This window comes from Siphateles boraxobius, unplaced genomic scaffold (assembly GCF_051911475.1).
Source record: "Siphateles boraxobius isolate OS27281-9 unplaced genomic scaffold, OSU_SipBor_1 68, whole genome shotgun sequence".
Classification (NCBI taxonomy): Eukaryota; Metazoa; Chordata; class Actinopteri; order Cypriniformes; family Leuciscidae; genus Siphateles; species Siphateles boraxobius.
The window spans coordinates 11069794-11088764 of record NW_027509195.1 but is presented as its reverse complement, the minus strand read 5'-3'; the positions used below and the strand labels follow the sequence as shown (position 1 = coordinate 11088764).

The following is an 18971-nucleotide window of genomic DNA, read 5'->3' as shown; positions in this document are numbered from 1 at the left end:
GCTGCAGCTAATGCCCTAGCAGCCTCGTTGCTGCTGCCAGTGCTAGCTTTAGCAACCAGAAATCGGCGCATACTCGACTCGTCACTCGGTGCAAATTACAAGAGAAAGCGATAGAGAGATATGGAGGGAATGAGAACACGCTTACAGAAAGAATAACCAAATAATTTCAGTGACTGACGGCGAAGGAAACTCAAAACAGGGGCTGAGCTCAGCTGATGACAGTGTGTCTGCGTGCTCCGCTCTGCAGTGACTGACTGAGAAGTGAAGCTCAGCAGGTTCACCACAAGCCGGTGAAGCGGCCACGCCCTGCCTATGCATCTACCAATCAGTAGCTACTTTGAATGAGGGATAGAGAGCAGAGAGCGCTCACTCTGACCATTATTCTTGAAATATTTTTTAAATTTGGGATCTTTGCATGCCATCACATTTGGGGGGGCAGTCACGGCATTTGGGGGGGCATTGCCCCTCCTTGCCCATGCCCCGTTGAGAAGCACCCTTCTTCTGAACAGTTGCACTTGCCTTACTTATCGCATTAGTGCCCCCTAGTGGCACTCATCAGTACATCTCCCTTTTTTTATATATACACACACATATATATCTATCTATATATCTATATATATATAGATATATATATATATATATTCAAATGTAGCAGTCAAATAACAAAAATAAACAAAACTTCTTTCAGAAATCTTCCTGTTGTTGTTTTTTTTCTTTCTCTACAACATTTTAACTATTTAACAATGTGTCACATATCAACACTCAACACTCTTCAATAAGTCTTTTGGGCTTAACAATTATTCTCCTTGGCCTCACTGGTATTTCTGCATTTTTTGCTCCCATCCTCCACATTGAATTCTGTTTTTGGGATTTTCAGCAAATCCCTCCTATTTCTGCGAAGAGTATTGCCATAACTCTGTGAATACTTCGTAAGATCTAGGCGTAATCTCTTTCAGAACTTTTGCTTTTGGTCCCCATTTACCTTCACATCTTACTCGCACCAAATCTTTACATTCCAATGGGCGCAAAGGTTTTGCAGTTTTGTTGTAGGTGACCTCAGAGCTGCATTTCCTTGGCACAGATTGGTCTTTGCTTTGTAGCAAATGTTCAGCTGAGGGTAGCTTTGTCCTCAGCTTCATACCCATCAGTAGTTCCTCCTGGAGATTTCCCATCTTCTAAAGGTGTTGACCTGTAGTTCAGGATAGCAAGGTGAGGATCCTCCCCAGCTTCAGCTGCTTTCTTCAGCAAACGTTTCACAATCTGCACCGCCTTTTCGGGCTAACCCATTTGACTGTGGGTAATATGGACTTGTTGTTATGTGCTTGAATCCATACTGCTTTGCAAACTCTTTGAATGTCAGCCCACTGAATTGAGGTCCGTTGTCACTGACTAAAGTGACCGGGATTACATGTGTCGCAAAAATTGTTTTCAAATGCAAGATCACATGCTTTGCGGAGGTGTCTGTCAACAATGCAAACTCTGGATAGTTGGAGTAGTAATCCATGACAACTATATAATCTTTCCCATTCAGTTGGAACAAATCAACTCCTACTTTCCTCCAAGGCTCGCATGGTTTAAAGTGAGGTAACAGCGGCTCTATTTGCTGTTTGTATCTGTGTTGCTGACAAATCTCACAGCGTTGTACACATGTTTCTACATATCTGTTATAGGGCCAATAAATTACGTCTCGGGCACGGCGTTTGCATTCTTCGATGCCCATATGACCTTTGTGTACAAGCTCTGTCATTTGTTGTCTCATCGTACTAGGGATTACTATCCTACTTCCTTTCAGAAGTACTCCATCAATGCTAGAAAGCTCATCCCTGAAATGCTGATACGGGCTTGGTAGCATCTCGCCTTCTGGTGAGTTGATTTTACAATTTTACAGTGATTTTACACCACTTCTTGCAATACGCTGTTGCGTCTGCAAACATTTTACCATGCATGTTCAGAATGAGGCCTGACATTGTTTTGGTTCCCAGAAAAGATGTCATCTTGATGGCAGTCTCTGTACAATCCCAATTCATGCCTCTACATCAATGGTACCTTCATACACAAGTCACCCATGCCCTTTGCAATGATGCACCCTATGACAGATATTTGTTTTTGTACCGGTTGCTGATGAAAGTCTGGATGGTCCCTGGATGGTCTCAGTTCGTCTTTGGGACTGACCACTCGGATATCAGTTTTTTGCCAAAAACATGCTGAAATGTGGACTCATATGACCACAGCACAGATTTCTACTGTCTTTTAGACCACCTAAGATGAGCTCGGGCCCAGAGAACTCAGCAGCATCTCTGCATTGAACAGATGTATAGCTTTCTCTTTGCATAACAGAGATTCAAGTTGCATTTCTTGATGCAGCGTCAGACTGTGTTCAGTGAAAACGGTTTTCTAAAGTACTCCTGAGCCCATGTGGCTGTATTTAACACAGTAGCATGACGGTTTCTCATGCAGTGCCATCTGAGGGCTCAAAGGTCATGCAGCAGAGGTTTCCTGCCTTGCCCTACATGTACTGAGATTTCTCTGGATTCCCTGAATATTTTCACAATATTATGTACGGCAAATGCTGAAAGAACTAAATACTTTGCAATCTTGCATTGAGATATTAGAATTGTTTGACAATTCTCTGATGAAATTTGGCACAAAGTTTGTTTATATATACAAAATACAATTAATGTGGTCAGTGAAAACATTGGAAATCTTCTTAAAGTCTAGAGAGAATTAACAAATCACAGATTTTTGATGTTATTGTATTTTACATAATGTCCCAACTTTTCTAGAAATGGGGTTGTATTTATGCTAGATATTATCTTGAACTCTCCTGTCCAAGCAGTTATAGGTATTAGCAACAAATAGTCTAGGAAACGAGGTGATACTTATCAGTTCAAGTTAATGTAATCTTAACTGGACTAATTTGTCCAGTTTTTTTTTTTAGAGAAATTGCTGTATTACACTTTTGAATACAAGTATTGAGTTTTAACTTACTCAAATATCTAATGATACAAATGTAAAAATAATAATAAAAAAACTTTAAAGTGGTTCAAATGTTGACATATCTTACTAAGATGTGACTATGTATAGTTTATATACTCTTTATTATATACAGAAATGGACCATGGTACACATATTTATACAGTTTGTGAACCATGTTTTAGTTTTAGACAGTTTAATATAACTTTCAAAAAAGTCTAGTACAAATGTTACTGTCACTCATCAACGGCAGCTGTTACAGTTGCTAGGCGAAAAGAATAGTCCTCCGTAGGCTAGCTAGACCGTCCCATTTAACAATGCTCAGTCTGACCTTCGAAGGATGCAGCCTTTGAATTGGGACACAGTCTGTGAGCCGTTCATTAATTTAGGGTATTTCCCCGACCTGTGCAACCCCCCACCCCAACAATCGACTCCTAAGGTGGGAGTCGACAAATCGGAGTCGACTCTGTTGGTCAAAACTATTGTTTGAAATGTTGGTACCTTAACTTGTACATTCTGCTTTTTATGAACAAATATTTGGTTATTATTAAAGTATTTTATGCTTGCACTTTTATTGTAAAGACTACTCTTGGATTAAAAAAGTTTATAATTGTAATAAGAACAAGAAGTGGAAGAAGAATATAAAACTGAACTAAAGACAGTAGAAAATGTAAGTGTGGAAAACGTACTGATTATCCTTGTACTTTCAGATACTTTTTAAAGTTTGATAAATTACGACATCAGACTCATAATGTTAAATACATTTATTATTGATTACCCAAGTTTTATGACAAAGATAAGATGAAAAACTTTTTTTTAAATTGATGATACATTTACAGTCAAAGCTTTCATTGTTTTAAAAATACAATAATAAACTTTGAAAAAAAACATGTTTTTATAATTATGTAAATAATAATAAGGCAGTTGAGTTGCATGAAATATATGAATCATTCCTCACTGGCCCTATAGATTAAGCTCCTAGCAGATTTGGAGTCTTACAGCTCTCATACCAATTTAAAAGCAGACCACCAGATGCCTGTGTATAATGTGTTCATGTTTTTATAACTTTCTTTTGTCCTACCATAATATTTCTTACACTTATGGTCTATAGTTATGGAGTTATGAAATTGTGATGACAAGAACAATGATATTGATGACACAGATCAACCAGAAGAAGAGGCCAATACCAACACTGACATGGTTAAGGATGCGAGCCATTCTGGAGTTTCTGCTTGCTATCGGTTGGTGTCCAAACATGTTAGCATCCCGAGTCTGTGAAATTAAATGATAATAATATTAGAAATATTGGTATAGAACCTTTCTTAAATGACATGTATAAAATCAAATCAAAGGTCTTCAGAGGTCAGAATATCAACACAATAAGAAAACACAAAAGCAACTCTAACAGTAAACAACTAAGAATAAAATGAGAAACCAAATATATTATTGAATATTTTATTTAAACTGGGTGTAAAAAAAGTATTATCACAAAACATATGACAGAGTTTTTAAACATCAGTGATTGGTGTGCATTATAGTATTTCCACTATATTTTGCTATCTTCAAATCTGTTTTTAATATTTTCTACAAATAGATTAAATAGCCAAGATAATAAAATAACTAAAACCAAGATAATAAATATAGCTGCAAGCAGCGATGACAGGCCCAAACCCCAGTGCCTCCGCCACCCCGGTGGCTTTAGGAAAACTGTGCATGATGGGCAATGTGCATTTAAAGAGGGTAAATCTAAAAGAACTATGTGAAAATATTTTGAATATCTCACCTTTACTGCAGTGAGCTGGTGCAACTATATGACCATGAACCACAACAGCAACATTCATGAGATCATTTAAATTTAGATGAATTTCATGTCATAATTTTGAGCTGCAAATGATAACTTCACACTCACTTGAAAGTGACCAATGACATAGGTCTTGTAATGATCAAGCAAAACCACACAGCAACGAAAGGGTTAAACTCTAAAATATCAAGAGTGTACTCTCACGCACGCACGTACACCGAGAGAGACAGAATGAGATCAATGGATCAGTTGGATACTGTTTCCCATAGTTGAGCTAGATTCAACAACATTTTAAACAAAAGTAGATTTTGATGATGTCTAATACATATCCAAATGCAATACCTAATAAAAGCAAGTCATTATGTCTGAAAACATTGCAACATATGGTCAACAATTTCAAATGAGTTATCATTTGCAGCTCAAAATTTTGTAAGTCCAGAAGTATTTATCTTAAGTCTTTGTCTTTTTATATTTATATTAACCTAATTATTAAAATAAATATATACAACTATGTTGTCAGTGCACTTCAAATGAACTGGATCTATGCCTTTATTTTGTCGATCAAATTGATAGAAAAAGACAATTTCTCATCCATTAATGCAGGCAAAAGCACACAGAAATGACTCTAAACAATCAACAGTATAAAGTAGACTGACACACACACAAAGGCAGAGTGAGATCAAAGGATAAGTTGGATACTGATTACCAGTTAACACTTTTCTCAGGAACCAGGCTTTTCTCAACCCTGTTTAAAAATAGGCATGCGCTGCCATCAAGTGGTTATACTGTGTATATTACATTTAATTTTATTTATTTATTTCAACTAGATAGCATGAAATTTGCATATTTTTAACTTGGACATAATACATTAATTATTAAAAAATATGTGTTTTTTTACTTTTTATTTGTATAATTTTATATAAGAATCAATTGTAGCCTATATAATTTGAGAAGATATGAGAAACTCCCAGTTTCCCTTTTTGTCATTCATTTAATCCCTTGCCATGGCAACAGTGTTTAAGATATCCAATACCCATTCGCCATTTAGCATCTTCAATATATTGGAATCATGTTGAGAAAGTTTGGTGTGACTCGTATGACACCTATTGGAGCATGCAGTAGTTAAACATAGCCACGGCCACACCATTCGCGATATCAATTTTTTTTGCAATTTACAATATAGCTATGTCCTTATATTGGTGATGGCGCAGTGGATAAGACACATGCCTTTGGTGTGAGAGACCTGGGTTCGAATCTACTGTGAGACACCAATGTGTCCCTGAGCAAGACACTTAACCCCTAGTTGCTCCAGAATCGTGGGACCTCTGACATATATATAGCAATTGTATTCGCTTTGGATAAAAAGCGTCAGCTAAATGAATAAATGTAATGTAAATAATATTTATTTTAAATTAGTATTTATTTATTTAGAAGAGTAGGCCTATCATTTGTAAATGTGCTAAGCAAGGTGAGATAACTGTATGAACCAATACTTACTGTGATGGAGTAAACAAGAGCAGCCACTCCCAGAGGTAAGCAGCAGCACAGCATGGTAAAGATGGAATAACACAGGTAATCTGACTCTGGATTAGTCAGTGGAGTGAAGGACACATTAGCTGGAGGCTGCACAGTGACCACAGTCTGCACCGGATATGACCCTTGTATGTACTGGCCAGATGCAACATAATGCTGCGCAAGTTGACCCGAATTGCTGGAATAACTCTCAGAGGGAGGGAATCCAATGGAGTATTCCGGAGGCTGCTGCTGAAGTGGAAGCAAAGTCTGCCCTACTTCTGGATTCTGAGATGACTTTTTGTAATCCATGTAATCCAACTGGTAGATGGGTTGTGTAAGGGTAGGAGTTAGCCTAGAAATCTAGACGCAACCTAGTGTTTCATAACATTGTTGCACAGACCACACACAGATGCATAGTTTCCACCATAGACATCATGATATCTATGGTTTCCACACGCAATGTGCGTTCTTTTATTCTTCGTCTGAACAGTTGCACTTGCCTTACTCATCGCATTAGTGCCCCCTAGTGGCACTCATCAGTACATCTCCCTATATATATATATGAAGATGATTATTTGCAATTACTCTGTCTTGTTTAATGTCTGTTTTGCTTAGTAATACCTTTATGTAACCCAAGTAGCAATGCTACATAAAAAATGTATTGAAAAAATAATATATTAAGTAATTTAGAGTAGAGAGCATTAGATAAAAATTGCTTTTAAGAAAAATGTAATGCTGTAGATAAGGTATATTTTACAGACGAAGAAAAATGGCCAAGAAGAGAGAGGGCAGGCTACGTCGGAAACACCTTAAAAGGGTCATGGAAGACTTGGCAGCTCTCCAGTTGATGACAGCAGAAGAGAGTCTGACTTCGGCAGTGAACTGTTTGAGTATAAAAGACTGATGAGAAGAATGAACAGGCAGATACTGATTTAGCGGTATCTCTCGACGCCAGAAACCCAGCTGATTGTACCTTTGATTTAGACCTTGCTTTATATTGTAACTTTGCTATTAGTTTTTGGTTTAACTTTTAATTTGGAATATTAATATTAATAAATAACTATTATACTAATTGCAAGCAATTGTCCACCAGTATTGTTGTTAGTATTGTTGTTAATAAACCTTGAGCAAGAAGGTTAGGTCGGGCACGGCGTTTGCATTTTTCCTTTCAGAAGGACTCCATCAATGATGGAAAGCTCATCCCTGAAATGCTGACACGGGCTTGGTAGCGTCTCGCCTTCTGGTGAGTTTATTTTACAAATCATTTCTTGCAATACGCCGTCGCTTGCTGTTGCGTCTGCAAACTCCACCCACTTCTTTTTCGACACAGGTATCTGGCCCACAACACAATCCACATGAATTTGTACATCATTTTCCGTGTTACTTTTACCGGTGTGTTGCAGGCTGGCTCTGCTAAGAGCATCGGCCACTATCAAAAGTTTACCTGGAGTAAACTCAAATGTCAAATGGTACTTCTACAAATGCAACAGAAGACGTTGGATGCTTGGTGGCGCATCACCCAGGGCCTTCGTTGATATTGCGATCAGAGGTTTGTGGTCAGTCTCCACCATCACTTCCCTGCCATACACATGAAACTTCTCGCAGCCGAAAACTACGCCTAATGTTTCTTTTTCAATCTGTGCGTAATTTCTCTCTGCTGCTGTCATTGTGGGTGATGCATAAGCAATAGGAAACCGCTCTGTTCCATGTTTTTGGAGTAATACTGCTCCAAGTCCATCTTTCGATGCATCGGTCGACACTTTGACCGTTTTTTCTGGGTCATAGTATTTCAGCACTGGCTCTTTGAGGCTGTTCTTAAGCACTTCCCATTCTCGTGCATGATGGTACTCCCATTGCCCTTCACTCTTTTTCTCAAGCAGACTACTTATTGCTGTTGTGTTGGCAGAATGTTTGGGTATAAATTTACTCATGTAATTGACTAACCCCAATGCTCTCTGTAACTCTGTTTTGTCTTTAGGTGCTGGCATGTCAACAACAGCTCGCGTTTTTTCTGGGTCTGGCTGTATTCCTGCTGCGGATAGCTTATCTCCGAGGTAAGTGATCTCAGCCACTCCAAACTCACACTTTTGTCTGTTTAATTTCAGTCCTGACTTCAGTGCTTGTTTTAACACTTCACTGAGTCTTTTGTCATGTTCACTTTGCGTTTTTCCCCATATTATTATGTCGTCCAGGAAAACTCCCACACCTTCCATGCCATCAAACAGCTGTTGCACTGTTCTATGAAATACCTCTGGCGTTGAATAGATACCAAAAGGTAAGCGAAGGAAACAGTGTCGCCCAAAGGGTGTGTTGAAAGTACACAGTTTAGCACTTTCATCATCCAGGACAATTTTGTAAAATCCTGATGATGCATCGAGTTTGGAGAAATAATGTGCACCTGACATTGTACTTGTTTTGTCAGTCTTTGTTGTCAACTTGTAATGCTCTCTTTTGATCCACTTATTTAAATCTCTTGGATCTATCCAAAGTCTGAGATCACAATTTTTCCCCCCACTATTACCAAAGAATTTACCCACTCTGTTGGTTCCTCTATTTTTCTTATTATATTCTTTTTAACCAAGGATTGCAATTCAGATCTCAGCCTTTCTTTGAGAGCTACTGGCACCTTCCTGGCTGCATGTATGACTGTTTGAGGATTTTCCTTCAGCTGTATTTTGTGTTTGCCTGGTAAACAGCCCACTCCATCAAACACATCTTGGTACTGTTTAACTATCTCGTTAACAGTAGTTACCATCTCATTCTGTTTCTCAACTGTGTCACCCTGTGTAACTGCTTTATGAACTCTCTTTATGAGCCCCAAATTTTCACAGGCCTCCAGCCCAAGTATAGGCTGTCTGTTACCCTCTACCAGTACACACATTACATTCACAGTCTGTCCTGTCTTTGCTTTAAGTGTGATCCTACATACCCCTTTTGTGGGAATCAGCTCATCATTGTAAGTTCGTATATTTATCTTTTTGTCTTGAACTTTCGGCTTTTTCCTCAATCTGTAGAAATCTTTTGTTGGCAGAAGGTTCACCTGTGTGCCGGTGTCCAGTTTAAAGGGTACAGTCACTCCATTGACATCTAGATGAGCTATCCACTCGTCCTTGGTGCTCACTTCATCCACCACAGCCTCCACAAAGAACTGCTTGTCCTCATCGCTGTCACTGGTGTCCTTAGCTAATACTCAAACTTTCTTTTTAGTCAAGCAGCATCTTGCAAAATGATTTCCCCCACACACTCGTGACAGCGATTCCTATATTGGGGTCAGAAGAAGATGTTTAGAGCACATTTGAGTTCTAAACCCCGCCCCCAGCCCCCGACGTAAGCATGATGAACGGTTTTAGTCCAGCAAAGAGTTGGTGCCGCTTTGGAACCAATTTTCCTGACCGAGTTTCCAAAAAGATATTTTATCTTGAAGACACATTAAACACATGCAGTATATGAGGGTAGTACAATCTGATGAACAGCATCCTCTCCTGTGACTTTTCCCCATTCATTCTCAACTACCCCCCCCCCCCCGATCCCACACTTTCAAACTCAATGGGCTCAGGGAGGCAAGAGAGACTCTGCAATCCGCTATAACTTTAACCACTGGTGGCAAACAGTGTCACTTTAGAAAATGAGTGATTTACACACTTTTTAATGTCATATTTTTCCATTGTTTTATTATTGTACTGTGGATTCTTTTCTCATCCAATTCTTCTGAGGAGGCAATGAAAGCTTTAGCTTAAGTTCTGTCAGGAAGACTCAATCAGCGCGTCATGCATTACCTCATTCCTATCCAATCAGGTGTTAACAGTCACAGTATAAAAGATTGGTACTTACACTTGTCTGAGTTTGCAGATGCTGACGCTGCCATTCACCTCCATCCTCCCCAACCACCACCAAGATGGTACCTTCCCCTCCATCCTCCCCATCACCACCACCAGGATGGTCCCTTCCTTACCTCCAGGGGGTCGGCTGCGCCCCCGCCTTCATCTCAGGCGGGACATGCAGATTCGGCTAACCTCGCTTTGCTCGCTAAGGACGGGGCCTACGCCAAAGAACTTATAAATTTATGCTTGCTGAGCTGTCAATAAATGTATACAGCTTTTCAATTAATCTCCCGAGTCTTTCTGGTAGAACTGCCTTGTCTCCTCAGATGAAAGGCCCCTGATAGATAGATCAACCTGGTCTCATTAATACGTAGGTATTAATGCGTAACATTTACAGGTACAAAACTTACATTTTTGTACGTTTGGATAGATTTGAAATGTACATATTGACGTATTGACAACATTTTAACGTAAACATTAGGTATTTACAGCAACAACAAAAAAAGTAAAATAAATCAAAATAAATCAATTTTAGATCCCTTAACCCTACCCCTACTCCAAACCCAAACATAACCATTTTATAGAGGATTTAAAAATAATATGAAATGTAATGGACAGAATGTGTAAGAAAAATTAAAATTTTAGTAACATTTTAGAATTAAAAATATATTTTGTGCCGCTAATCACACTCTTACCTCTAAATAACAGTTTCTTAAAAAATATGCACAGTAGTAAAGAAAAACATAACAGACGTTTAAAAAGTACTGTTTTTCATGATAAAATTTAATTGGCCAATCAAAGCTTACATTGTATTAAACCATAATCGGCATATGTTTTAAGTACAATGATTCATTGAGCAAATAAAATGAGAGCTCTAATAGTTGTTATTCTTAATAACCACAACCTGGTAGACAATCACCGATACAGTGAGAACAAGCCCAATAGCAACGCCGACATGATTCAGGGTGCGTGCCATTTTGGAATTCTTTTTTGCTAATGCTTGTTGTCCTGAGTAGTTGGCATCTCGTGTCTGTAAAAACAATAGTAAAACATAACAAGTTTCCTATAGTGAAACACTATAATAAGCAAACAAAATTATGTTTATTTATTAACCAAGTCACACCAACATGATGTCATCAAATGTATACATTTTAAACATTTCATTTTTTATTATTAATAATGTAATTTGATGTTAATGTTGATGCAAATCCTAAAGGTTGCCAAAAACCTTTCATTAAACTCATCTGAGTGCTCAAAAAATTGGTTTACTTATGGATCTTCATCCTAAATTGTCATGTAGCCTAAACAAGTGATTGGGACAGGCACGATTTAGGAGATTTCACTTAAAGGCATAGTTCACACAAAATTTTAAATTATAGAATAATTTACTCACCCTCGAGCATCACCCTATTTTTGAAGCCCAAAAAAGTGCATCCATCCATCATAAAAGTAATCCATACGGCTCCAGGAGGTTAGTAAAGTCCTTCTAAAGTGAAGTGTGTTTTTGTAAGACCCATGTTTATAACTTTATTAACTATAAACACTGCTACCTCTGACCCGATGCATGACGTATTGATGAACGTGGAAGTGCCGAGGATAGAGCAAAACAAAACACCGGTCACGAATTAGAAGTATAAAACGAGAATTTTTAAAGAGAAATGTCAGAGGAGCTTAATCTATTTGTTTGAAATGACTCTCTCGGATGGCACGGATGGCCATTATCGCAAGCACGTAATTGCAGTTTATAAAGTTATAATTATTAGAAGAAAGAAGAAATTATGTTTACTTAATTATTCAGTAAAACCATATGTTATTGCGAATATTATTGTTAGTTGTTCATCATTGTGTCAGTGTTTTATTCGCTGAACTAAGCTTGCTTCCTTGCACGAAGAGCAACATAGTAACAAAACGCGTTTGTCCGTTTAGGGCTACTGTAGAAACATGTCGGCGTATTTTAATGTAAGGGGCTGTGCGCAGCTGTGTATGTAGATAGAAACTGCTCATTCTAAGGTAATACAAATATAACGGTTCATAAAGTAAGGTCTTTATACTCCACTGAAAACTTCTTTTTCAAGGTAGTGATGAAACGCGCTCTGTTGCGCTGTTTGTTCGCTGTCGGCTACGGTAGAAACATGACGACACAATATGTCGACCTATAACATTTTCTCCATAGAAGGGGGTGCCCGCGGTTATGGAGATATAAATGTCTCATTCAAGGTAATAAAAACATAACGGTTCATTATGCAAGGTCCTTATACACCACTAAAAACATAGTTATGGATTTTATATTGCATTTCTGTCAATAGATCCTCAGAAATATTAAACAATGCACCTTTAACAAACCTTGCTGTATTTTCGTGTAATTCATTAAAAGAAGGTACACCGCCATCTTGCTCCGATGAAACTGACTTGAACGCACCTCACGTAGTAAACATAACTTCCCACCTCGTACGTACGAACTTCCCAGGAGGACTTGAATGCACCATTACTCATTTAAATAATCCGTGCCCACAGAATACGCAAAAAAGGGAAGAGGCCTGGCTGAGCTGATTCGAGAAGACAGGTTGTCGCTTTCATAGAGACCAAACATTTCCAAAACCCATTTGTTTGACCTTCCTAAGGCTGACAAACTTAAGAGTGGTTATTAAAACTACAACATTTATCTATGCGTTGCACATTTTATGGAGAACAGCGAACGGTCACTTCGTATTGCGTAGCTATACGCAGTGGGGGAAACTCCTTTTCCTCGATTTACTGAAGCCTTTATGTAAAGCGCATTTGCAGCAGCACAGCTAGAACATGAGCGTCTGGCTCGCACATAGGCTGCGCTGCGGCAACTGCACATCCAATGGCGCGGGCGCCTCTGACATGCGACCAATGAGATCACTCTGCGTCATACACGTCAGAGCCTGCCAAGGGGGCGTGACCTCAGTCTATAATAGTCCCCGAATTCGCCATTATAACAGATTTTACTCCTTCAGCGACAAACTTCACGTCTCTGAACATTTATTGAGCCTTCGCCGTCGAACAAGCCTTCAGCCTGAGCGAGCTACAGTTCAGCAGACGACACATTTCAACCGTGTTTCTCCTGACGCCATCTCTCCTGTGGCTATCCGGCAATATCCTTTTCATTATTTATTGTATTTCACGAACTCGCTAGCTGCATTCCATGCTTGGGACTTCACAACGCAGAGAATGCGCTGTCTGCCGGCGGATGTGCGGCCTGCGAGAGCATGCCTATCTCCGTGCTGCGAACTCGGCTAGCCCTCTCCCGTGACGGCGCCGCCGCCTCTCCCGCGCTTCCCTCTCCGGCACTACTTCAGCTGAGGAAGAAGAAGCGCCGCAGCCAACGGCAACCGGAGAGCATGGATGTTAGTGAACGCACGCCGGCCACTTCCCCGCGTGCCTCACTCTCTCCAGCTCGTTCATCTCCGGTCCTGTTCGAAGGAAATCAGCACCCCCGGAACACAGCTGCTAGCTGACGAACTAGAGCTGTTCATCCCAACAAGCCATGCCGTAGCACTTCAGCCCTCGCTGGACGCGCATATTCCGCCTCCGGTCAGGCTGCATCGGCCCTGCACACGATGGCCGTGCTGCGGGTTTACCAGGCCAAACTTCTCCGGTCTATGGACAAGGCTGGCCCGGACCCTGAGGCCTTTCGGGACCTTCGAAGCGCCACGGACCTGGCCTTGAGAGTAGTGATCGACCGATATTGATTTTTTTAACCGATACCGATACCGATTATTTGCCTATTTATGTGCCCGATAACCGATATGCAGAACCGATATTTATTTACTGTTATACTTCTTTTTTTGACACAATTATTACAACACAAATGAACTGAACAAACCATTTTATTTATAACAATCACTCCCTCCTCTTGCATACAAAAGAAATAAACTTTATATTTATACACAAATAAATAGAAGGGTCTGATTCCAAAAAATAAAGTGCACTGTTACTAAGTGTCTTTGTTTAAAAATAAAAGCTTTGAGGTAAAAAATAAAGCACAAAAATTATTCAAACATATTGGGCAGAAAAAATCTAAATTACCTGAGGGTTTTTTTGCAAAATGTAACTTAATACTCCCAGTTAAGCAGAACTAGGTTGTAATGTAGAAAACAGAGTCTTTCAGCATTCTGCCCTGTAAGCCTGCTTCGTTTGTTTTCATAAATGGCTCCCACTTCACTGAAGACTCGCTCACTGGGCACCGAAGACGGTGGGGGGCAAAGGAACTTTCTTGACAGACGAGCAAGAATGGGGAACCTTCTCTCATTTTGTTTCCACCATTCAAGTGGCTTGCCCATCCTCCTATCAATCACTGGTTCTGAAACGTACTGCTGAAGCTCTCCTTCAAGGCTAGACCCACCAACTTCAGAACTAGTAGCACCAAGCAGAGTGTCATACATCTCATCAATAAGTTTCTTCTGGGTTTCTTCTGTCCGGGGCCTTTTTGAAACTGTGCTGGAATCATCTGACTGTGTTTCTTCACCTTGTGTGTTGTCTTGCTCTAAGGTTTTTGTCTCCGCCTTAAGCCAATCTTTTGCATGCAACAGTGTGGTGTCAGATGAAAAGGCATGTGCCTTGTACCTTGGATCCAGAAGACAGGCAAGGACTGCACATTTCACCTCCTCCACTTTTGCAAACCGTCGGGTGAGACTCTCCAGCATCTCCTGTCTCATTGTTTTAATCCCACGAGAGGAGGGACCTTGACTGCTAAGCAACATCTTCAGAACTTTGACAGATGGGATGATGCATGACGCTGAACTCTCATAGTGGCTCATCTCAAGAGTGACCTCCTCCACTGGAGAAAGTGTCTCAATAAGATTGGTGACAATACTCCACTGATCAGCACTCAGGCTAGTGAACCCACTATGCTCACTGGCATACATGTTCAGAGCCCTTCTCTGCTCTTGCATCCTGACCAGCATGTGCAGGGTGGAATTCCATCGGGTCGGGACAGCCTGAATGATGGCATGTGCAGGTAGCCCAAGATCCTGCTGGATCACTGCTAAACGCTGTTTAGCTAGTACTGAATGATTAAAATGTGTAGCACAGCTTTTCAGCACTGACAGAATATTTTGGACAGCTCTTTGTGAGTTGAGGCCGTCATTGACAACAAGCTGTAATATGTGGGCACTGCAGCTCATGTCAGGCAGTTCAGCAATTCTCATACCTTTAACAATGTTGGCACCACTGTCCCTGAGAACAAGAACCACTCTATCTTTGTCAATGTCCCATTCTTCCAGCATGCCCAAAAACATCTCGCTAATGTACTCTCCAGTGTGTGATCCAATCATTGCTTTTGTGTTTAGAATGACTTGTCTGCGAATCCACTGATCATCAATGAAATGGCATGTTAAGCTCATTAGGGATTCAGTTGTGCCGGACCAGCAGTCTGTGGTAAAAGCCAAGTTATAACCTGCGTTATCAGGCTTTAGCAGTGCTTTAACCTTCTCAACGATACTGTTGTGAATACTGGGGAACATCTCTGTGCGGTAGAACTTCTCACTCTTCAGAGTATATCTGGGTTCTGCAGTTGCCATGAGTCTCTGGAAGCCTTTATTTTGAACCATGGTGAAAGGCTGATTGTCTGTAGCTATCATTTCTGTAATCATCCTGTCCAGTGTTTTTGAGCGGACATCGGGCGTCTTCCACTTTGTCTGCTTTTCAAACATCATAGGAATAGAAGCTTGAATGTGGCTTGATGTCTTTGCCTCTTCAGCATCTCTTTTTTTCTTAGCATCTTTTTTTTTCTTTGCCTCTTCAAATATAGTTGAGTGATGTATCTTTAAGTGATTCCACATGTTGGAGGTATTTTTTGTTGTAGTAGATTTAGACCCCATGCGTACGTTCATTTGGCATTCTTTGCAAACTGCCACCCCTGCTATTATTGACTGAGTGAAGTAAGTCCATACTTCACTTTGATTTTTCCTCCTTTCAGTCATCTTAAACAACAACACAAAAAGTGTGGAAAGTTAGCAGTCTTTCATGTTAAATTAAATCTTCAAATTACAATAAAAACATTTATATTACTACATTATATAATTTATATCTAAATTATACATATAATTTATAAGCATCAGCAGCAACAATGTTAACAATAGGCTAAATAAATGTTAAGTCTAATGTTTTCATATGGAGAAAATAATTGACAGGGGAGTCATATCACCTTTGCAGAAATGTAATTCATTTTAAACCGTTTTAGAAAGTTTATGTGCCGTTTAATAGGTTTAAAGAGTGAGGAACAATTCCCTGGGTAATTTTTAATTCACTGAATAATATTAGCTGGAATATAACATTGTCAGGAAAGTAACAAACAAAACAGCATATACATCATTGCATTTTCCAACTAGTATGTTATTAATTATTAATTATATTTTTGTCGGTCTAGATCATGAAATGCTTTCTGACAAAGTGTTGTTTATCTATGTATTTACACAGAACTATAACTTAGGCTAATGTATGTTACTAAACCGCGATCGCGCGTGCAGATAATAAATAATTAATTTCCACAAAGCGGTATATTTAGATGTATATTAGCGAAATAATTGCTATGTAGTAAATGATAATATAATCTAGGGTGTTTAAACAAGATAATCTTGTCAAAAGTTTCATTCAGTGGACGGGTTGAGCATTCCTGATCATCAACCCAGTGAGTGCTCAGCAATATGAACGAACTTTTTTTCCGAGACTAATGGTGAGCAAATACAACAGATAGAGAATTAAATTCAGCGCTTTTATTTTCAACATATACTTGTTGAATTTTATTTTATTTAATTCATGTAAAGTTACGTCTTTATTGGGGCAGGACACAACGATTAAGCTAATTTACGTGACTCCATGAGACGAGTTCGTCTCAATTTTTTAGAACCAAGCTGCATAAATAAACTAGGCCTATATCAGGCATTTATGTCTCAAATCTCATTTCTGCATGTCTGTTATGTTAAATAAAGTTGAATAATTAAAGGAAAGCAAGTAGAACATATACTTTACCTGTGCACAGAGTTGCTGTTGACTGATCTCCTCAGACGCGGGCTGCAATGGCGTAATTCTCGAAACGGCCACAAGATGGCGCCGTATATCGGCGAATCCGATATTACAAAACCGATACCCGATTATGGGAAAATGCTTAAATATCGGGAAAAATATCGGTAAACCGATACATCGGTCGATCTCTACTTGAGAGCTACCAAGGCCACAGCGCAGGCTATCGGGAGGAATATGGCGAGTTTGGTCGTGCTTGAGTGCCACCTCTGGCTTACCCTCACTGGCATTGAGGACGCGGAGAGAACGAGGTTCCTCGACGCCCCAGTATCCAGCTCTGGCCTCTTCGGCCCGGCGGTGAAGGGGTTCTCAGAGAGATACACCGAGGCACAGAAAGCGTCCCAGGACATGCATCACTTCCTGCCTAAGCGTTTGAGCTCGGCGTCGAGTGTTCACAAGCCAGCCCCGTCGACGCCTCGACCAACAAAGCCCGCGAAACATGCCTCTCAGCCCCGCCCTGCGGCAGATGCCCAGTGCCAGCCAAGAGCAGCCAAGCACTTCCCGCTACCCCAACGCAAGGCCCGAGACCAAGCGCCGCGCCCCACACAGCACCGCCAAAGTCGCCCTAGCACGCAGGGGAAAGAGTGAGGGCATTGGTCTCCCCTTCATCAGGCGGCCCCTCCCCCGTTGTAACACTGACTTCCCCACAAAAAATCAGACTGACCCAGAGTCATGGGAGATATCTGTGGTTCTCTCATTCTTACTGGAGCTGCTGGACGCGTATGTATATATGCATATTCTGACGGCTGGCCAGTCACTGGGAAGAAACAACCTGGTCATAAGATTCCTGAAAGGTGCTAGGAGAATGAACACCTCCAGACCTCCGTCTGTGCCGCCTTGGGACCTCTCCACAGTCCTGGGGGCTCTGAAAGGTCCGCCTTTCGAACCGCTCCAATCGGTTGATCTAAAACCCCTCTCGCTGAAGACCGCTCTCCTTATGGCGTTGGCATCTATCAAGCGAGTGGGAGATCGGCAGGCGCTCTCTGTGAGCCCTGCATGTTTGGAGTTGGGTCCAGATGACTCCAGAGTCATCCACAAGCCCAGACATGGTTACGTTCCTAAAGTGCTCTCAACACCGTTCAGAGCACAGGTGGTGACATTATCAGCCCTCCCTCCTTCTGCAGAGGATGGAGAGGTTAAAGGAGAACTCCGGGCAATTTTTAAGTTAATCTTGATCGTTATACCTTTGTGAGTAATGTCTATGGAAAAAAAACGAACCGGATTGGTGCTTGCAAGACGGAGCTGTTCCCGCAAATGGAACTCCTACTCAGCTAAAACGGCAGTTATGGGGGCATATACATAAAGAGTGTCTTTGTGCCTCATAACAGACACAAAATGCAATTAAAATGTCTGTCCAACATGAACAGGGCACTTGTGTGGGACTAGGTGTGATGTATTAACCGACCAGGACAGGTCAGATGAAATATGGACTCCCAGGAACTTAATACTATCCACACGCTCCACTGCGTCCCCCCGTATACAAAGAGGAGCATGCTCTGTCTTCCTGGACCTTCTGAAGTCCACTATGACCTCCTTGGTCTTGTTGGTGTTCAAAATAAGATTATTTGTTGAACACCAATATATCAGGTGCTGGATCTCCTCTCTGTATTGAGTCTCATCATTGTCAGATATGAGACCCACCACGGTGGTGTCGTCCGCAAACTTCACAAGCGTATTTGTGGAATGAATAGCAAGAAAGTCATGAGTAAAAAGGCTGAAGAGGGCCGGGCTGAGCACACAGCCCTGCGGTGTTCATGATCAGAGTGGAAGATGTAAAGTTCCCTATCCTCACCAACTGTGGACGATTCGTGAGA

At 40.6% G+C, this 18971-nt stretch overlaps 1 protein-coding gene and 1 long non-coding RNA gene across 3 annotated transcripts in view; both read right to left on the bottom strand.

Annotated features, from left to right (window-relative positions):
* Nucleotides 1–3722: 3722 nt before the first annotated feature.
* Nucleotides 3723–6777, bottom strand: LOC143722933 (uncharacterized). The gene is made up of 2 exons (XR_013197014.1): nt 6272–6777; nt 3723–4245 (listed from the first exon to the last, which is right to left on the bottom strand). It is a non-coding gene; the product is annotated as an uncharacterized LOC143722933 (long non-coding RNA).
* A 4098-nt stretch (nt 6778–10875) lies between these two features.
* Nucleotides 10876–18971, bottom strand: part of LOC143722932 (synapse differentiation-inducing gene protein 1-like) — a 98799-nt gene continuing 90703 nt past the window's right edge. The window contains exon 2 of one of the 2 annotated variants that reach the window (XM_077214701.1): nt 10876–11140. In XM_077214701.1, the coding sequence (XP_077070816.1) occupies nt 10985–11140 (156 nt within the window). In that variant the 3' untranslated portion in view covers nt 10876–10984. The remainder of the gene's footprint in view (nt 11141–18971) is intronic. The other variant, XR_013197013.1, reaches the window with a different exon arrangement.